The 20247-nt window shown below is 46.2% G+C and overlaps 1 protein-coding gene across 3 annotated transcripts in view; it reads right to left on the bottom strand.

Moving 5' to 3' along the window:
• Window positions 1-5304: 5304 nt before the first annotated feature.
• Window positions 5305-20247, bottom strand: part of Stk36 (serine/threonine kinase 36) — a 32911-nt gene continuing 17968 nt past the window's right edge. For all 3 annotated transcript variants that reach the window (XM_031367944.1, XM_031367946.1, XM_031367945.1), the window contains 16 exons: window positions 17378-17557; window positions 16414-16511; window positions 15857-15962; window positions 14125-14275; window positions 13604-13731; window positions 13092-13196; window positions 12320-12418; window positions 12140-12228; window positions 11932-11995; window positions 11661-11771; window positions 9734-9808; window positions 8369-8540; window positions 7977-8124; window positions 7629-7776; window positions 6501-7247; window positions 5305-5642 (listed from right to left, as the gene is read on the bottom strand). In XM_031367944.1, coding sequence (XP_031223804.1) covers window positions 5499-5642; window positions 6501-7247; window positions 7629-7776; window positions 7977-8124; window positions 8369-8540; window positions 9734-9808; window positions 11661-11771; window positions 11932-11995; window positions 12140-12228; window positions 12320-12418; window positions 13092-13196; window positions 13604-13731; window positions 14125-14275; window positions 15857-15962; window positions 16414-16511; window positions 17378-17557 — 2565 coding nt within the window. In that variant the 3' untranslated portion in view covers window positions 5305-5498. The remainder of the gene's footprint in view (window positions 5643-6500; window positions 7248-7628; window positions 7777-7976; window positions 8125-8368; window positions 8541-9733; window positions 9809-11660; window positions 11772-11931; window positions 11996-12139; window positions 12229-12319; window positions 12419-13091; window positions 13197-13603; window positions 13732-14124; window positions 14276-15856; window positions 15963-16413; window positions 16512-17377; window positions 17558-20247) is intronic.

Here is a 20247-nt window from a genome sequence, read left to right as displayed (position 1 = left end):
ATATATATATATATATATATATATACCCACTCAGAGAGGACTTAGAGAAACACAAAGGTGAGTTCTGATGTGAACACAGACATGTCAGTCTGAAGATTGACATTTTAAAAAGATATTTAAGATTTATTTATTATATATAAGTACACTGTAGCTGTCTTCAGACACACCAGAAGAGGGCATCAGATCCCATTACAGATGGTTGTGAACCACTATGTGGTTGCTGGGATTGAACTCAGAAGAGTAGTCAGTGCTCTTTTAACCATTAAGCCATCTCTGCATCCCAAGATAAATATCTAATGACATCATGTAACTAGATTAAGTGACCAATATCCAAGATTCAACAACCAATATATTTCCATATTTTAAATTGGGAGGTTGAGAGGCTGGTGAGATGGCTCAGCAAGCACTGACTGCTCTTCTGAAGGTTCTAAGTTCAAATCCCAGCAACCACATGGTGCCTCACAACCACCTTAATGAGATCTGACACCCTCTTCTGGTGCATCTCGAGACAACTACAGTGTACTTATGTACAATAATAAATAAATCTTTGGGCTGGAGCAAACAGGGACTGAGCGAGTGCGGCCAACCAGAGTGAGCAGAGGTCCTAAAAATTCAATTCCCAACAACCATATGAAGACTCACAACCATCTGTACAGCTACAGTGTACTCATATACATAAAATAAATAAATCTTTAAAAAAAAATTGGGAGGTTAATAAGATAGTAAAGTGTATACTGCACAAGAATGAAGAAGGACCTGAGTTCAATTCCTAACATCTACAAAAATGCTAGTATGTAGAGGCATGTGCTTATAATACCAGCAATAGAGAAAGGCTAAGATAGGAAGCTCTTGGGGCTTGCTGGTTAGCCATCCTAGCCTAGTTAGTGAACCCCAGTCCTAGAGAGAGATGTTTTATGGGAAAAAAAGAAAATATAGGGTCTGGGGTTATGGCTTAGTGTGTAAAGTGTTTGCTGTGCAAGCATTAGGACCACAGCAGCCCACATATAAGCTAGGTATGATAGTGCATGTCTGTGATCCCAGCACTCCCAAGACGGATCCAGGCAGATCCAGGAACTTACTGGTCAGCCATTCTAGCAGAAATGTCAAGCTCTAGGCTGTGAGAGAGACCCTATCCTAAAAAATAAGGAGAAGAAACAATTGGGGGAGATACCCCAATGTCAACCTCTATCCAACCTCTTTACAATCTCATCTGGGTGAGTGTAGCTACACACATGCACACACACATGCACACACAGAAGAAAATATGGACAAGTGTGATAGTGCCTATGACCCCAGTTCTTGGGAGGTAGAAGCAGGAAGATCAGGGGTCCAAGTCTAGCTGTGCCTATATATTGAGTTTGAGGTAATAGGAGACCCTGTCTCTCAAAGAGAGAAGGGCATGAATATGTGTATGTAAATCCTGTTCTAGTTTTATATATACACATATACATATATATACATATATATACATATATAAGTATATGTGTATATATATACATATACATACATTCATTCCAGATATCACAATCACATATTATATGTTATATATTTTACCATGCATTATGTACCACATATATTTATATGTTTATTATATATTATGTATTCTATATTATATCAGATATATTCCATATTCTATTATGTATTATATACAATATGTTATATGTTATATATTATATATTACATATTAATTACATATCATAATCAATATATAGTATATTATTATATATAAATGGAAGAGAATAAATGACATTCTACTACCTATCAAGAAGTCTAATTGTAGGAAATTCTGCTGGTCATCTAAACAATCTTCTTTAATAAAATGGTACAAACTATATCAAACTATTTTATACTGAGCACACATATAGATGTTCATGCATCATAGTGCCTTGTGTTTACATGGTTCTAGCAATAAAACTCAGACCTTTACAAATACTTTTCACACCAAGCTGTCTCCTCGGCCCCTATACTGAGTCTTGTAAGACAGTCTGCTGTTGTTTAGCTTACCCTTTGAACAAACTGTGAATAAATACTGATGCAAGATCAAGTCATTAAGGTTAAACTATTTCTATTTTGTCATTTAGTACAGTGCTGTAATTGTTCAAAAGCAAGAGTCCTATTGTTAATACATACACCAAGTACTTATGAATTGTTGTGATCTGTTCAAATGGCCAAACAACAAAGAATATAAAGCCAGGTGGTGATGGCACAGGCCTTTAATCCCAGCCCTCGGGAGGCAGAGGCAGGAGGATCTCTGAGTTTCAGCAGCCTGGTCTACAGAGTGAGTTCCAGGACAGCCAGGGCTGCACAGAGAGACCCTGTCTCGAAACAAAAAACAAACAAACAAACAAAAAAAAACAAAAAAAAAAGAACATGGTATCTGTTCAAGTAGTGATGATATTCATTGATCCATTATTGTATGTATACAATGTGTATGTGTGTGTGTGTGTGTGTGTGTGTGTGTGTGTGTGTGTCTGTGTGTGTGTGTGTGTTTGAGACAGGCTTTGGTTCACTGAGACCCTTTCTAAAAATCAGAGGACAAGCCAGGCGGTGGTGGCACACGCCTTTGATCCCAGCACTTGGGAGGCAGAGGCAGGTGGATTTCTGAGTTTGAGGCCAGCCTGGTCTTCAGAGTGAGTTCCAGGACAGCCAGGGCTACACAGAGAAACCCTGTCTCGAAAAAACAAAAAAAAAAAAAACAAAAAAAAAATTAAAAGTTTTAAAAAAAATTTTAAAAATGAAAAAAAAAAAAAAAGAGGACAATAGATACCTTATGTTGCCCTCTGTCTTCCACATGTCATGAGCACCATCCCCCAAAATTGATCTGGCTTTGGATTTCTAATTCTTCTGACTTTTCTTTTCAGAGCTGGGGTTATAGGAGTATATCACCCTTGCATCTACCTCCTTTGACTTGTTTTGAACACAAAAGACTTACTGTGTCCAAAGCTGAAACCTCCCTACCCATCACCACTCACTGGTACCTTCCTCCTTCGGGTAACTTGGAAGTTTCCGTCTTCTAGTTACCCAGGCCAGATCCAATTATCCTTCTTTGCTTAATCTTTGGTCACCTTCCCACATGCAGTCAGTCAAGACATTCAGTTTGCCTTATATTCAAACTTTATGTAAAACCTGACTACTTTGTCGATAGACCCAGTTCAGATACCATTCTGTTGTATGTGATGCTGCATGCATTTAAACCCGGCACTTGGGGAGCAGAAAGAGGCATGCAGACTTCTTTGAGTTGGAAGCTCACCTAGTCTTCATAGTGAGTTCCAAGCCAGGGAAGTCTAAGACTTTGCTTCAATAAATAAATAAATAAATAAATAAATAAATAAATAAATAAACGATACCATTGTCTATCACCTGGGCTATCTCCTCATTGCTCACCCTGCCCCTGACCTTATATTTTTAGACAGAGTCTCATTGAACCTGGATCTCTTTTGGTTAGACCTCTTCTGGTTGGAAAAGGCCAGAGCCTTTTCAGTAGCTGCTATTCCATTCAGCTTCAGTTAACTAATTTTAATAGGTTTCCTGGTTTTCCAGCTAGAATGGAAATTCTGAATCAGGCACAGTTCTATCTCTAGTGCTTTAAACAATATCTAGTACACAGTGTGTGTGTGTGTGTGTATGCGCATGCACACACGCGCACATGTGCATGCAAGCGTGTGCATGCAAACGCTGAATTAAAAATATAGGCCAGGTGGTGGCAGTGCACATCTTTAATTCCAGCTCTCAGGAGGTAGAAGCAAGTAGATCTCTTGAGTTCAAGGCCAGCCTGGTCTACAGAGTGCATTCTAGGAAGCTACCCAGAGAAACTCTGTCTCAAAACAAACAAACAAAAATTGTGTGTGTGTGTGTGTGTGTGTGTATAAAATATATATGTATATATTATATATACATTACACATATGTGTATATACATATATAATATGCATTATTATATATATAATAGAGAGTGAGAGAGAGAAAGAAAGCAGGAAATTAAGGAGGGTCTTAGAGAAATCTTTCTTTTGCTGAGATATAACTAAATACAGTAGATAATCAGAAAACTCCTTATAAAATACAGATAATGACACTCATCTTTTATTTCTTACAATCTTTATTAAGGAAGGACAGAAAGGCACCTTTCTTCCCCATCCCATCAGCTGGGGACTGAACCCAGAACACCTCATACATAGGCAGCAAGCACTGATCGCTGAGCCATACCAAGAGGAGTCTCCCCTTTTACTGGATAGAGAAATCAGGGACCTGGAAGCTTACCTTAGTCAAGCTTCCTAACACACATGCAGTTAGATTCTAACTAATGCATCTACCAAACATCCTTTCAGGCAAATTGGTTACATTCAATTCTAACTAATAGGACTGTTAAACACTTTTTTCTGGTAAATGCTAGTCTCCATAAATAGCTGTTATTCAAAGCAGCTAGGGTTCCATATATACTGACGCTGCATTAAATACTAAAATGACTGTATTATCTCAAAGCACCTTGATTTACCTCTGTTTAGCCCCAGTCTTCTCTGTATTACCTCCGCTGGCCTTTCCTTGAAAGGTATAAACAATTCTCTAAACCAGGATCTTGTGTGAACAGGGTACAGGTCTTCCAGTGTCAGAGAAGCTAGAAAGGGCCCCAAGTTAGCTGGGCAGTAGTGGCGCACGCCTTTAATCCCAGCACTTGGGAGGCAGAGGCAGGTGGATTTCTGAGTTCGAGGCCAGCCTGGTCTGCAGAATGAGTTCCAGGACAGCCAGGGCTACACAGAGAAATCCTGTCTCGAAAAAAACAAAAACAAAAACAACCGACAAACAAACAAAACAAGACAAAAACAAACAAACAAAACAAACAAACAAAAAAAGGGGCCCAAATCTCCCAACCCCTTACCTTGGGGGCTTCAGGTAGAGTGAGACACAATTTTCACTGTTTACAGAGTTTATATGTATATGTGTGTATATATATAAATATATGTACATATATATAAGTGTAATTACACACACATACACACACACACACATACACCACTCATGGAAGGAACTGAGGAACCCCTCAACAAGTGGGGTGATGACATTTATCCCCACTGGATAGAGCTGAAATAGAGACCAGTATACTTAAGGGAAAAATAGCCAGGCCGATTCCAGGAGATCCAGAAAGGAAGAGATCCAGTAAGCAGAGGTGGTTTTTTCCCTAAGGTCTGGGTGGATGGCATGGTCCTGGGGTTAAGGGCTCGTTACTGGAGGAAAGATCCCTGCATATAGAAAGGAAAGGTTTTCTCTGGCACCAACAGTGATGAAGTTCACAGATTCAAGCCACCATAACTCTAGGAGAAAGGAAGGAGCTTTAATAAGAAAATCTCTTCTAGTTTCTCACTTGCAGGGGAGTTGGCAGCTTAGCTTGGCACTCTGTCTCAGCCTCTTCAGCTCTTGGCTGAGTTAATAGCTTGGGGAGGAGAACAAGGAAGTCTTGGCGACAGTCTGACAGTGAAGGCTGGAGGTGACCCGGGGAGTGTGGGGTCATGTGCTGTGGGTTGGCCTCAGGAGGTGGATGAGCTTTCTGCAGTGTCTGGCAGAGGCAGGCCTGTTGCTGCTATTCGGCAGTAACTGACTCCCCAAAGAGAGCAGGGCTAACTTCTCACTGGCGCCCAGCGACACCAGCACCTGCAGGTTAAAAGCAAATGACAGAACATGACGGAAGGGTGAGAAATGGTAGTGTTGGCACATGCAAGGGATTTGCCTTTAATTAAGAAAAGCAAAATGGGCCTCTTACAGATTTGGAACAGACTGGTCAAGACAAGAAGTTTCTAGGGCTATGACTCAACAACAACCAGGTTCTTATTTCTACTCTCTTTGGGTACTGGCCATAAAATCGATGCACCAGGCGACCCATTCACCTGTCACCAGGAAGGGGTTAAAGAACGCAGCATTAGATAATAAGCCAGACCCTCTGCTTCCCAGTGGGTCCTTCATTTCCCACCATTTCTTTAGAGACTCAACATTATGTAGAAGCAAAACAACATCATCTTTGATGAGAATAGGCTCTAGACCCAGGCTCAGGAGTTCAAAAGCCCTGTTCCTCCTGGGAGCTCTGTGACTTTGACACATTACTAAATTAGTTCTGCTTCAGCTTCCTCACCTGCAAAGTGAGGGGAGTAATAACCCAACCTAGGCAATAAAGGTAAAGTGCTGAGCTCTGTGCTAAAAACAAGAATGGCTGACAGCTTTGCGGCCTCAGTGTCTTCTGGTTTTCCCCATCTCCCTTCTGTTTTGTGTCTGGAAGAGATAAGTTATGACTTGGGGTCTTGGGCATGCCCTAGCCCACTGGGGCCTTCTGATCCCTGCCCTTCTCTAGGGTACATTAGGAAACCTATCTCCAACACATTGTCTTTGAGTTTCTTATACATAAATGGGGAATATTTTGTATTTCTAGATATCCTGAGTCCTCACAAACTACACTAGAGAAATGCTGTGAACTTCAGGGCCTTTGAACATCAAGGCTCATAAATCCCCGGGTTTTACCTGATGAATACAGGGCTCCTGTCGGAGGCTCCGAAGGGCAATGAGGGCAGCCTCTTTGACAGTTGGATGAGGGTCTCCACATGCCATTTCTAGGAGCCGCTGGGGTACCTGGCACTTCAATAGCTCCTTGCCCAATCCTTCGAGTCCTAGATTGCCTAGAGCTAATGCAGCATTGCGCCGGATCCCATCCTGAGCATCTCCAAGCAGCTGGGTCACACTGGGCACTGCAGCTGCCAAGGCAGGTCCTAAGGGACCAGCCTGGTAGGCTGCATTGCCCACAGCAAAGCTGGCACTTCGTCGCACGGCAGGGTCTTTGTCTCCAAGTCCTAGCAGCAGAAGGTTGAGAAGTCCCGACTGGCTCTGTAGTGCCCCACGTAGGGCCATGCTGTGTTGTAATAAATGTCCCAGGAGCCCGTAAGTACGGACCCGCACAGTATTTTCTGAGTGGCCTAGGAGGCTGCGCAACGGCCGATAGGATTCATCAGAGCCAGACAGGAGCTCTTGGATAAAGGATAAGTGGCTGGGGGATAGAATCCGGGCTGTGTGTGTCAGCAGGGACAGGAGGTCAGAGATCATGAGAGGCTGGTCACTCAGGAGAACAACAGAGAGGAATGAGATAATGGCTCTAGAAGAGGTGGCCACAGTGTTCACAAACTGCTTGAGAGAGGTGGAATCCATAAGAGCCAGGCGTGTCAGGAGGCCAATGGGCAGCTCTGCTTGTAACAACGGAAGGTGGTGGCAGCAAACCTGGAAGAAGTGAGAGTTCAGGCAAAGGAGTTCAGGAGAAGGAGAGGTATACATTGCAATGGCAAAGGAGAGCAGATGCTGGCAGATAGAAACGCGAAGCCAAGGAACGAAATCTCCGAGGCAGTGGAGCCTTACCCCCACAGTATAAAATATAGCAAAAACCCACTTGGAACCCAAGAGCAGATCCTTCCTACACTTATACCTGGCACAGGCACTGGCAAAGGCACAATTTCTGCCTCCAAAGATCCAAGGTATAACACTAAAGAGTGCCAGGGCAGTAATTCCTGACCAAGGAGCTGAGCTCCAGCACCTGACCTCTCTCCTGGGTGCCAACAGAGCCAGATGAGAGACCAGTGAACAAGGGGGAACTCCTCCACGTACCTGCAGCAGGCAGGCTGCAACTTCTGAAGCCCTGAGGTCAGCCAAGATACCTACAAGGAGGTCAGCATCCACATCTAGGGCGAAAGGGAAGCAGAGCAGCTTGCACACCAAGAGCACCACAATGGGGAGAAACTCAGGCCCCTGCGGCCTAGGGAGGGAGGAAAACAGACGCGCCCTTTAAGATGCTGCCTCTCTCACTTCACATTTCCTCTCGAAGCTCCACTTTCCCAAACTCACCAGCTCTTAGGCTCCAGCCTATCCCTGCCCGCCCCGACCTCTCGCCTTCTATTCTTCTCCTGCCCTCTTCCCCCTTAGAGCCTGACTTCTGTTTTTCTAGTCCAGACTCACGCCTGGCTCAGGTGGTGCAAGAAGCTGGGTGAAAGCAGGTGTTTCAGGGTCAGCATGAGGACACTGCCATGCTGGGACAGGTGGCTGAGGCATAACTGGGGCTCCTGGGTGAAGATGGCCATGGCCAGGCTCAGGAAGGCTGCCATGCCTGGAAACAACAGAGAATACAGACCTAGTAAAGCAAGCAAGAGTCCCAGATGCCCCTGATCACCCAAAGGCTCCTATAACCTGCCTGGTCCTTTCAGTCCCCGATTGGCGAGCAGCTCCATTATAGTCCCTGACACCCTCTCTGCACACAGTAGAAGCAAATTATCTCTAGGATAAGCCAGTTCTAAGCTGCCTCCTTTTGGAAAGGAACCTGGGCAAACAGAGGTATGGTAAGAGAAAGACACCTTGGGGTGAAATCAGTGTCCAGTCTGGCTCTAGGCTGGATGGACTTGATAGTGACAGGTCATCTTCCTGGATAGACACCTCTTCAGGTAGCCTCAGAGCCATGGAAAAGCGGTGCCACAGAATGGTCCACACCTCTGAACCAGTCACGTCCCTGATCAGGCCAGGCTTCCCCTGTTAGAGAAGACATGCAGAAGGCAGGGGCCCAAATGCCTTTTTGTTATCTCTGTCCCGGAAACAGAGTCACAGAAACCATTCCTTTGGTCTTCTCACCTAATATTTCCATATTTTCCCTTCCTTTCCTTTCCTTTCCTTTCCTTTCCTTTCCTATTTCCCCTTTATCTCTCTTCCCTCCCTCTTTCTCTTCCTTCTTTTTAGAAAATAGCATCTATCTGGGCAGGTGGATCTGAGGCCAGCCTGGTCTACAGAGTAGCTGGACAGACGGATCTCTGAGTCTACAGAGTTCCAGCACAGTCAGGGCTACACAGAGAAACCCTATCTCAAAAAACAGTCTGGGCGGTGGTGGCGCACGCCTTTAATCCCAGCACTTGGGAGGCAGAGGCAAGTAGAGTTCTGAGTTCGAGGCCAGCCTGGTCTACAGAGTGAGTTCCAGGACAGCCAGGGCTACAGAGAAACACCATCTCAAAAAACCAAACCAAACCAAACAAAACAAAAACAAAAAACCAAAAACTAAAACCAAAACCAAACAAACAGGAGAGGAGAGGAGAGAAGAGAAAAATTCATTATGTATTATATTATGTATTATGTATTCAGGCTGCCCTCAAATTTATGATCCTCCTGCCTCAGGCTCTCAAACCCTAGGATTTTAAATCCACCACCACACCCAGTTTATGTTCCTTTGTGATAACTTAACCCGACCTCTCAACCTATGTATATGCCTATTGAAAACCAAGAAATTAGCCTGTTCAGATCTGCTCATGTCAAGGCCAGGTTGTTACAAGGCTTATTAATTTTTTTTTCCCATTGAAACAAGATCTTATGTACCTCAGGCTAGCCTCAAACTTACTATATGTCCAAGGCTGGCCTAGAACTTGTTGATCCTCCTACCTTTGAGTGAAGACAAAATTTCATCTAAATAACAATAAGAAAAAACCCACAAGCCCCAAACCCCAGAGAAGCTGCTTTTCTCCCACTGGATCCCTGGGAATGCAGCCGAGCAGCTCACTTCCGAGCAGCTCACTTCCGGGTTCTGTTGAGGGCAGGGGGCCTTTCTGGGCCAGTACAGTTAACAGTAGTATGAGAGGACAGGCAAGCAGGGGTTGCTTCTTCATTTCTACATTCTAGTGATTCTAGACCCCACCTAGTTCCCCTCTCTGCTTCTTCTCAGTCTCACGGCGCACCTGTACCTGCGTAAGGAGCTGAAGCAGAAGAATGAGGAGGCCATCATAGAAGCCACAACTACACGGCGGAGTCAGCCGGACCTGTTGGGGAGAGTCAAGAGGAACAGAGATGTTCAAGGACGAGGTAGGCACCCAGACCAGGCTCCCAGAACCTAGGTGGGTAGAAAAACCTCTTTCTTGGTCAGGCAGAATGGGACAAGTTTTGAATTTAGGAATCTTAGGTTTTGCCTATTCTTTCATCATGTTCCTAAAGGCACACATTCTAGTAGGATAAGTTTAGGGTCCAAAAACGATTCTAGTTTAGGAAAATGTTTGCTAAACAAGAAGCTGTTTACACAGTTGGATGTGCTTAACAGCATCTCTTAGAGGCAGAGACATATTCAACATTTTTAAGGCGGGGCTGGAATGCAGCTCAATGGTAGAACATTTGCCAAGGTTGTGCCAGGCCCTGAATTCAGTCTCCTGCACTCCAAAATAAGTAGATAAAAATTTAAAGTCAGACAAGGGAAGGTGGCAGTAGAAAGGCGGGACACCCTAAGATATACAGAGCACAGCACAAAGAGAAGCAGGTGGGTATAAAAGTCCATAGGAAATTCCAGACGTGAATGACAAGGCTTTAGGGCCTACCGGCATCAGATAGGCCGATGCACTCTACACGGCTGTGGTGTACAGAGTCTGAAGCATTTCCTATAGGCAGTGGGAAGACAATAAAGACTTGCACAGCATGATTTTTGTGCCTGAATTAGCAATATTTTGTAAAATCTCATATCCACTGTTTTATTCTCAGAATGTGGAATAGTGCAGAACACTCAACATACAGTTGTGTTCAGGAGCCACTGATTGAATGGATGGCACCATTTTCCCCTTAGAAAGCTGACTCTGGTGGCAGTGAAGAGAACAAATAGCAGAGAAACTATACTTGAGATGGCAAGAGACTAGAGAGAGAGAACACACAAAGCCAAGTGGTCAGAGAGGGTACCACGGAGTGACAAGATGGAGTCAACCCTAAGGCAGAATCCTGGGCCTGGGAGCCATCTAAGGGGTAACAGGGAGGAAGAGCTTCTGGGCGGATGCTTTAGCTCAAGATATGACCCCTCCAAGGCCAACTTCAAGTGGATGCTAGTGCTTTAGCTCGAGATGTGACCCCTCCAAGGCCAACTTCAACACGGACAAGCAGGTGACTATTACTACATTTACTGTGACTAATCTTCCAAGTGTGTTGTGGAAGATGTGATATATGAGTTATAAAGTTCAATAAGTTCTACATATACAATGACGGCAATTATAGAAATATGAAGTCTATCCTTTTTCCAAAATGAGGGAGGAGTTCAAAAGGGGTCAGGCAATGGTGTCACATGCAGTCAACCACAGCACTCAGAAAGCAGAGGCAGGAAGATCTCAGTTCTAGGCCAGTGTAGACCACAAAGTGAGTTCCAGGACAGCCAGAGCTACACAGAGAAACCCTGCCTCAAAAACCAAAAACCCAAATGCAATCCAAACCAAAACAAAGAAGTCCAAAGGGCCTGAAAGGGAAGAGAAGGAGGCAAAACAGAAGTCTGAGTTCCTGAAGAACACACTGCTCCGTGTTAGTTACAGAGAAGAGCAGGACATTGCAGCAGGAGGTACGTGAATAAAGTATCATGAAGGACTTCAGCCACAAGAGCATGAACTCCTGGAGGGGACCAAAGCAGGCAGGGAACCTCTCACTCCAGGTACCTGGGCAGCTTCCTTTACGTCCCCCTTCCCTGCCTCCATCTTTGGAAGTTCTGTATCAGAAAAGGAGCACTGAACAGCCCAGGCCCAGAACAACCCACTGTTAGGAGGCAAAAGCAAGGAAGAGAGGCTTCTTGACTCTTTTTCCACTCCGTAGTTTCTGTAGGGCTGCCCTGGTGCTGGACTCAGGAAACGGTCCAGGCCTTCCCCGGTGCCTTACCTCTGCAGGGGCAGACAAAGCATGTGCAGATGCAGCAATCCATTCCCGGGGCTGGAGGTCAAAGGTCACCCCCTGCTGACCAAGCTGTCCTAAGAGACAGGCTGCTGCATTCTGTGAGAAAGGCAGAGGAAAAGGAGGGGCAACTGAATCCAAATGGTGTTCGGGACATGTAGAAGATGCTTGCTGAAACACCTGCGAATAGAAGAATGGCTGCCTGCTCCCCAGAGAGTCAGATGAAGGGCGAAAAAAAGGGAGAAGGCCGAGAACTCACCACAAGAGAGACGACATGTGAATGGGTAAAGAGAGTAGCGACCTCACTGCCCAGCTTCTCCATCCTAGAACAGAGAGATGCACAGGAGGTTACAATGGGCTGGGAAGGGTCCTTCCTCTCCCTTGTACTGCGCACTCCACCACACTGCAGCTGCATGTCTACCTCCAAGGTCAAGAACGAGAATGAGAGATGTGGCTTTATGACTCACCCTGAAGGCAGATCTTGAAGCCGAAAGACAAGAAGGGACAGGAGGTAAAGTGCCACCTCAGTGGACTCTTCCCAGTCTGCTACTTTCACCTGCAGAGGAAACCTGAGGTATCAGAACAACTTCTGGGTGAGATGGGACCACCATAAGACACCCAACCATGTTGGTATCACACTGGCTTACCTTGCCCTGGACTAACATCAGTAGCGACTCCAAGGCCAGGGGCTCTTGCCCCAGAATATGGCACAGGCGCTCACTAATGTAGCAGCAGGAGTAGAGAACCTAGGGAGGTCGGAAGGAGGCTGTCAGTGGATGGAGCCACACTGGGGTCCTACGATGGAAGGCAGCTGATTCAGTAGAGCTGGCATCCACAAGTGGGGGTAGAGACAATTTTGACTGTCCATATGGCTGGAGTAAGAAGAGCCTAAGTAAAGCACACCTCAGAGTGTTCCAAAGCAGGGAAAACCCGTCCCGAATGTGCATGGCACCATCCCACAGGCTGGGGCCTGCAGGGAATGAAAGGGGAAAAGAGAAAACCAGACACCACGGCACCACAGGTGTCCTTTCTCTCTGCTGCCGGGATGGCATCACGTGAGCTGCCCTGCTCTTCTCAACCACGCCACCCACGAAAGCTTCCTCTTCTAAGAGCTCTGGGTGGCCCAGAACTCACTCTATAGACCAGGCTGGCCTCAAACCCACAGAGATTAGCCTCCCTCTGCCTCTTGAGTGCTGGAAATTAAAGGCAAGCATCACCATGTCCACTATGGATAATCAATCAATCAATCAATTTCTCTCTCTTTCTTTCTCTTCCTCCTGCTCTCCCTCCTTCCCTCCCTTCCTCCTATTCCTTCTCTCCCTCTCCTTCCTTCCCTTTCGTTTCTCCTGCCTCTCCTCCCTTCCCAGAAGTTAAAAGAAATCTGAGGTGTTGGGACTCTAAGCTGTGGGAAGGAAGTACCTTGAGAAGGTGGAGACATAGGACATGGTGCCGCAGACCAGAGATAAGGGATGGCCTCAGTTGGCTGCTGTCCTCAGTTAGCTGGTTGGCCAAATGCCAAGAGACCTATGGAGACATACCTATTTAACTCCATCCTGTCTCCCTTATTCCACTTCCGTCCCTCACGTTTCTTCACCTGGCCAGGACTCTCAGACTTGTGTTAGCCCTTTTTGGGTTTGCTAGGAACCTCGGGCCCCATTCCATCCCCAGTCTCCATGACCAGTGGAGAACTGGATTATTCTTCCCTAGTTTGGTTTTAATGGCTTTATCACCTGGGCAGTTACTGCTGAGCCAGGGGGCCAACACTCTGGAATTCTAGCCATGCCGTGCTGAGCGAGAGGCCCAGACCAGCATGGGAATGTCTGTGTCTGGAAGTCCTGAGCATTATTTTTCAGTCTCTCTGCAGAAACTGTGGTCAGCCTCCCCAGTTTCCATGTTGCAGAGAGAAAGGACCATGAATTTGTAGCTCAGACCTGCTCCTTGGCGTCCCAACAGCTGGGCAGCCCCACAGGGGCAGTACACATGGCTGCCAGGGCAGAGGAGATGGCTCCAGGTACATCTTCACTCTGCTCCCGCAGCGGCTGGCTCACTTGTGGGGCTCCTGTGGGGAAATCCAAAGTGTATTGGTAAGGTCTGGTTGTTTCTCACATATTCAGTTTTTTAGGATATTTTTGCTGTGTCTTGCTTTGTTTTTTTTTTTTTTTTTTTTTTTTTTTTTTTTTTTTTTTTTTTTTTTTGGTGTTTTGAGGCAGGGTCTCAGTATGTCCCAGGCAAGCCTTAAACTATGAAGCTGAAAATAACTTTGAACTTGATCCTCCTGCATCTACCTCCAGAGTGCTGGAGCCATGGACCACCAAGCCCAAGGGCTTCATGCATGCTAGTGAGCTACACCCCCAACTCCAATTGATGGTTTCTGAGCATCTGTGAAGTACCACTCTAGATGAGGGAAGTAGGAAGGACAGAGCCAAACTACAAAACAAGGAAGTCGGATCACCTGGTGGCGTGTGGAAAGGAAGCTGTGGGACTGTTAGGCCATGAAGGAGCCCGTCCAACACAGCTCGCTGTGTGGTCAACAGGCTGGAGTAAAAGGCCTTAGAGATGGCCCGGCTGTTCCCGTCCACAGCTTCACACAAGACAGCAAAGCACTGAAGGAGAGAAGAGTAGAGTTAGCGGCAGGGCTTCATAAAACTGATGGTCCCAGTTGAGATGAGAACAGGTGCTACCCCAGGAACCTGGGAAAGGGGTTAAGAGCCCTGGAGACAGATGTCTGACCTAAGACTTCTTCCTAGAGAAAATGCAACAGCTGCCTTCCTGTTTGACAGACGGTCCTTCCCTGTCTCTCCCCTCCTGCCTCTACACACACTCTTTCTGTGTACTGGGATTCAACCCTTGCATATGCTCTTACATTTGTCTAACTGATCCTTCTATTTTCTCACCATCATCCCCCTAGATGACATTTCTAAAATGTGGAACATGGGTATAACAATTCAGAAATTCAGGAAGAAGGACAATTATTCCAGACACCTCACTAAACCCAGTACTCAAATGATGTGACAAATGCTGGCCAATTACAATGGTGACTTATTGGTCAAAACTTTGTCTAGACACTAGACTCAAAAGGAAGAGGAATAGGAAACTAGAATCTCAGACTAGAAAAAGAGAATGGTTCACTAACTGGGGCAGAAAATTAGCCACAGCTGTGATCTCAACTGCTGGTTTCAACAACAACCACGCAGCCATTTTCCTTGGCCACGTGTGATTGTATACTCTGGACCTGTGATAACTCAGCTGTCCTCTCATCCAATCCTCCATTCTCCTGTCCTTACTCAAGGTCTGAGACAGAGAACTTCAGTAGTTCATGAGTCTTAGCACAAACAAGGCTGAAGAACACTAGGTGTTCTGCAAGATGAGGATCTTTTTCTGTTGTTGTGTTGGTTTGTTTTGGAGACAGGGTCTCACTATGTAGCCCTGGCTGTCTCAACTATATGTAGAGACCAGGCTGGCTCTAAACTCAGAGAGATCCATCTGCCTTCTGAGTGCTGGGACTAAGGGCATGCACCACTATGCCTGGCTTTTAAAATTTTATTTATTTTCAAGACACTTATATTTGTGGCCCTTGATAAATGCCAAACCTCTTAACGCGTCTGTAAATCGCCTCTGTAATTTAGGTGTAGTGCTCTTTCAATCTAGAATGGCCTGTCTCCTTCCCTGCCCCACCCACCTGGCTGCTCTGTATTCTTGAAATGTTAGCACCTGCGCCTTCCTCCTTCACAGTTTGAGGACTCCCATGTAGGGCTAATGGCATCTTCTTCAGTGGCCCTCCCCCAATGGACAGAGCTCTAGTGGGCTTCTGACTGTCCCTACTTGACTTTTTGTTTTGCTTTGGTTTGTTTTTCGTTTTTTTGTTTGTTTGTTTGTTTGTTTGTTTTCAAGACATTATTTCTTTAAGTAGCCCTGGCTGTCCTGGAACTCACTGTGTAGACCAGGCTGGCCTCAAACTCAGAGATCTGCCTGCCTCTCCCTCCCAAGTGCTGGAACTAAAGACATATGTCACCCTGCCCAGCCTTTTTTTAGTCTCTTCAAGGTGGAGACTCTCTTACTCGTATGGCATATGGCACGTGGTGAGAATTCAACATTTGTTGTACAGATGTAGTCATAAGACAGGGGCTGAAAGAAATGCAGAAATAGATAGGAAAGGCACAAATCTGGAGGTGAGAGGAGATTACCATAAGGCTATCCCTTCGAAATGTCTGCTCGGAATCATCTGATTGGGCCAACAGCTTCCCCAACAGGTCCAAAAAGAGGCCGGCAGCCTCCTGAAACACCTGTAGGCTGGGGAAGAAGGAACCCATGGCATCTTCCCACACTCCCACTAAAAGCTTGGGGATAAATATGATGAATGGGTCAGTTCTGGAAAGGTAGAAGACCTCTGCCAAGGAACACATCAGAATGTTTCTCCCTTCAACTCTGCTAACACACCTACACACACACACACACACACACACACACACACACACACACACACCTCACATACACCATTCAAGCCCCTCTCAGTTGTGTTCCTATCTTGATCCTTCTACTGAGGCCCATCTGCGCTGGGTAACTGCTGACTCTTAGAGTCTGGTGTCTTGGGGAAACTTGGTCCTCATGAGGACCAACTAGGTTCTGAAGGCTACTCAGCTCATCTTCAACCCCATCCCACATCCCCACCCCACACCTGGCCTTCTAATGAGGGGAGGAAATGGAGTAAGCATTGAAGCCAGATGGAGAGAAAGTTTCCCACCTGTCGCCTGTCTGGCTCCTCTCCAGATTGAAGGTGCACGAAAAGTAGGCCTGAACCACAGCCACCAGGTCCCGTAAGAACGCCCCATACCAAGGTTGCTGTGAAGAAAGGGGAGAAAGGGCAACGTGAGGAATGGAGACTGAGAGCAGAAAAGCATCAACAAAGCATGCAGAGCGCCAGACAAGGTAGAAAGGGACTGGGAAGGAGGAGCCAAGAGTGTCAGCTAACCAGCTGCAGACCATCTGGAGACACTGGAGGGGGAGAGGGGCTACTTTCCATTATTAAACTATCCTTTTCAGTTCCTTACTGAGTCTGCCACTCAGCAGCAGACGGAACACCCAGGCTGCTATAGTCTGTCTTACCATCCACTCAAACTGGGAGAGGGGGAATGTTCTCTGAGTTCAGCCATGGCACAACCCAATGCAAGGAAGTAGATGTTTGGCCTGAAACACACTGAGCCTTGGTCCCACCTGTCATGTGTTCCTATGCAGTGACTGCAGGAGTTTTAAGTTCTGAACATCAATGTCCTGGTTTGAAAATCAGGTAATAGAGCCCAAGTCCCACCTTCTGAGGCAACTATTCTAAATATTGGGAAATTATCCATTTCCTAAAGCTCTGGCTTTTGTCTTCTCTTAGAAAACCAGATTTGGTACATGGGCTCAAACTCGCTGTGTTGCCACATGGCAACCATGGGCTGGAGCTGAGAGGATGCCCCATTTAGGGCGGGGATGTCTACCATACTCCCTACAACTCAGACAGCTGTATACCTACCTACTTCACCTACTCCACTGACTGAAACTACTGGCTTAGTCCCAGAAGGCACCAGAATCTGTTAAGAGGTGGTCTGGTCATTAGGAAAAGGAGGACAGAAAACAAGAGGCGGTCAGGCCAAACAGACAGCTCCAAGGAGAGGAGCCAAGGAAAAGGACCAACTCTTGTCTTGAGAGGCTGCTGGGCTGTGTACCTGCTGGATGCTGCTGCTCTCCTGGCTGTACCTAAGAAGGCTGAGCGGCAGCTCAGGCAGTCCTGCCTCCTGGCAGAAGGAATACAGGAGCACAGAGTCACTGCAGCTGGACAGAAGACTGCTCAGGATGCGGAGTGCAGGAAGGAGGTGGGGAGCACCATCCAGGACACCTTTCAGGATCTGGGGACAGGAGAGCGAGAAGGCAGCGTTTGGTATAATTACAGGGAAAGGGAGAAGAGTCACAAATACTGAATGTCTCTGAGGAGGTAGCAGAGGGGACTGAGTCTGCATTCCTTCTTGGAGGAGTTAAAAAGCCAGGGAAGAACTCGGGTGCAGGGGAACTGCCCCAGAGAAGACTATGGAAGCTCACCTGACAGAGAACACCAGTCACCAAGGGGCAGATCTGTCCACCAGGCCTAGTACCATTGTTATCTGTTTCTCCCTTATCCAGCCCTTCACCTTAAGGAACACATACAGGCGTGCACACACACACACACACACACACACACACACACACACTCTCTCTCTCTCTCTCTCTCTCTCTCTCTTCTGAAAAGTCAAAACAACAGACATGAAATAATGTTATTTAACTCCAGAAAAACAAGAAAAACAATCATTCAGCTCTAGATCAAGGACTGCCAACATTCCATGTGTGGAATTTAGCCCACCATGTGTCTGTGTACAATCTGCACTCTAAGGATGGGATCACACTTTTAAATGGGTATTCTTCAAGAGTGTAACGCTGACACCTAACGTCTCAGAGTTTATTGTTGCTGTTCTCAATTTTGGGATTTATTCTTCCATTTTACAGTATGAGGAAAAAAAAAAACTACTCATTTTTGTTTGGTTGGTTGGTTGTTTGGTTGGTTGGTTTTTCAAGACAGGGTTTCTCTGTGTAGCCCTGGCTGTCCTGGAACTCACACTGTAGACCAGGCTGGCCTCGAACTCAGAAATCCACCTACCTTTGCCTCCCAAGTGCTGGGATTAAAGGTGTGCACCACCACCACCCTGCAAAACTACTCATTTTAAAGACAGGGAACAGATGTATTTGTATGAATCAGAGCCCAGTCACAGATCAAAAGCTGTGTGTTCATGAATTCTGATTCAGGGTATCTTATCCCAGAAGCCAAAGACTTTCTGTTTTTCAAGGGACAGGCTGTGCTGTCCTCAGATGGCTCAGTGGGTAAATGCTTGCTGCACAAGCCTGATGACCTGAGGGTGATGTTCAGAACCCACACAAAGATAAAATAGAGAACCAACAAAGCTGCCCTCTGACCTCTACTACATGCCACAGCACGTGCCCCAAAATCATTAATAATAACTGGCTAATTTTTTTAAACAGTCTCATGATGTTGCCCAGGTTGGCTTCAATTTCCCAGGTTCAAGAAACCACTTGCACATGCCTTTTATCTTCAGCAGAGGCAGGTGGATCTCTTGTGAATTTAGGGGGCAGGGGTAGCTGGTAGAGAAACCTTGTCTCAAAAAAAAGGTAGTGGGGGAGAAAAAGAGGGGGAGAGAGAGACACAGAGAGAGAGAGAGAAAGAGAAAGGGAGAGGGAGAGAGGGAGAGAGGGATAGAGGGAGAGAGGGAGAGAGGGAGAGAGGGAGAGGAAGGGAGGGAGGGAGAGAGGGAGAGAGAGAGGGAGAGAGGGAGAGAGGGAGAAAGGGAGGGAAGGAGGGAGAGAACAAGAGTGAACATGTTAGAAGAAAAGACGCCGGGCGGTGGTGGCACACGCCTTTAATCCCAGCACTTGGGAGGCAGAGGCAGGCGGATTTCTGAGTTTGAGGCCAGCCTGGTCTACAAAGTGAGTTCCAGGACAGTCAGGGCCACTCAGAGAAACCCTGTCTCGAAAAACCAAAAAAAAAAAAAAAAAAAAAAAAAAAAAAAAAAAAAAAAGACTACCTCCCACATTAGACATGCTCCAATAATAGAAGGAAAACTGTGAAGATTTTATTTGTCTGTTTGCTTGTTTGTTTGTTTGTTTTGTTTTGTCCAGACAGAGTTTCTCTGTGTAGCCCTGGCTGTCCTGGAACTCACTCTGTAGACCAGGCTGGCCTCGAACTCAGAACTCCACCTGCCTCTGCCTCCCAAGTGCTAGGATTAAAGGCGTGCGCCACCACTTGCCATCAAGAAGATTTTTTTTTTTAAAAAACACACAAAGAGATGAACTTAAATCTTATTTCATGATCTACACAAACATCAACTCAAAATGGATCAGAGACCTTAATGTCTAAAGACAGGGGAAAGAGGATTCTGAGTCTGAGGCCTGCATGGGCTATGTGGGGAGTTTCTGATCAGACTCAGCTGCATAGCAAGACCTCCCCAACCCCAGGAAGATAAAAAATACATTATTTAAAATACTGCGATTCGATTTTTGTTTTTCAAGTTCATCAGTGGAAGGTTTGTAGGCAGAGTTCCTCTGGTAACAGTCACAGTGACATAGGCAAGAAGACCTTTGAAATACAAGATTAACAAAGCAACTTAAGAGAGTGGTTTCGGGCTTGGGTTCCTTCCGGTCTGTCTGGGCTGGGGTCCAGAGCAGATCTTGGGTGCAAGCTCTGCAGTCAGTGCCACTACACCCAGAGGAAGTTCCACTCCCAGGCGTGCTAACACACCCAGGATCAGAGAGCAGACCTAGGGCACAAGAAGCTCTGCAGCCAGTCCCACAACACCCACAGGAAGCTCCACTCACAGGTGCTCTGACACACCCGGGATTAGAGGTGAGCAGGAACCACATCTTCCCAACACTGGGAGTAACTGGGTCCAGCAGGACCAGGCACACAGGAACTCCACCAGCCCAGCGACTTGGGTTCCTTCCGGTCTGTCTGGGTTAGTGTTCTGAGCAGACCTTGGGCACAAGCTCTGCAGCC

This window comes from Mastomys coucha, unplaced genomic scaffold (assembly GCF_008632895.1).
Source record: "Mastomys coucha isolate ucsf_1 unplaced genomic scaffold, UCSF_Mcou_1 pScaffold14, whole genome shotgun sequence".
NCBI classification, from domain to species: Eukaryota; Metazoa; Chordata; class Mammalia; order Rodentia; family Muridae; genus Mastomys; species Mastomys coucha.
The sequence above is the reverse complement of the archived record's forward strand: the minus strand, read 5'-3'. Positions and strand labels throughout refer to the sequence as shown.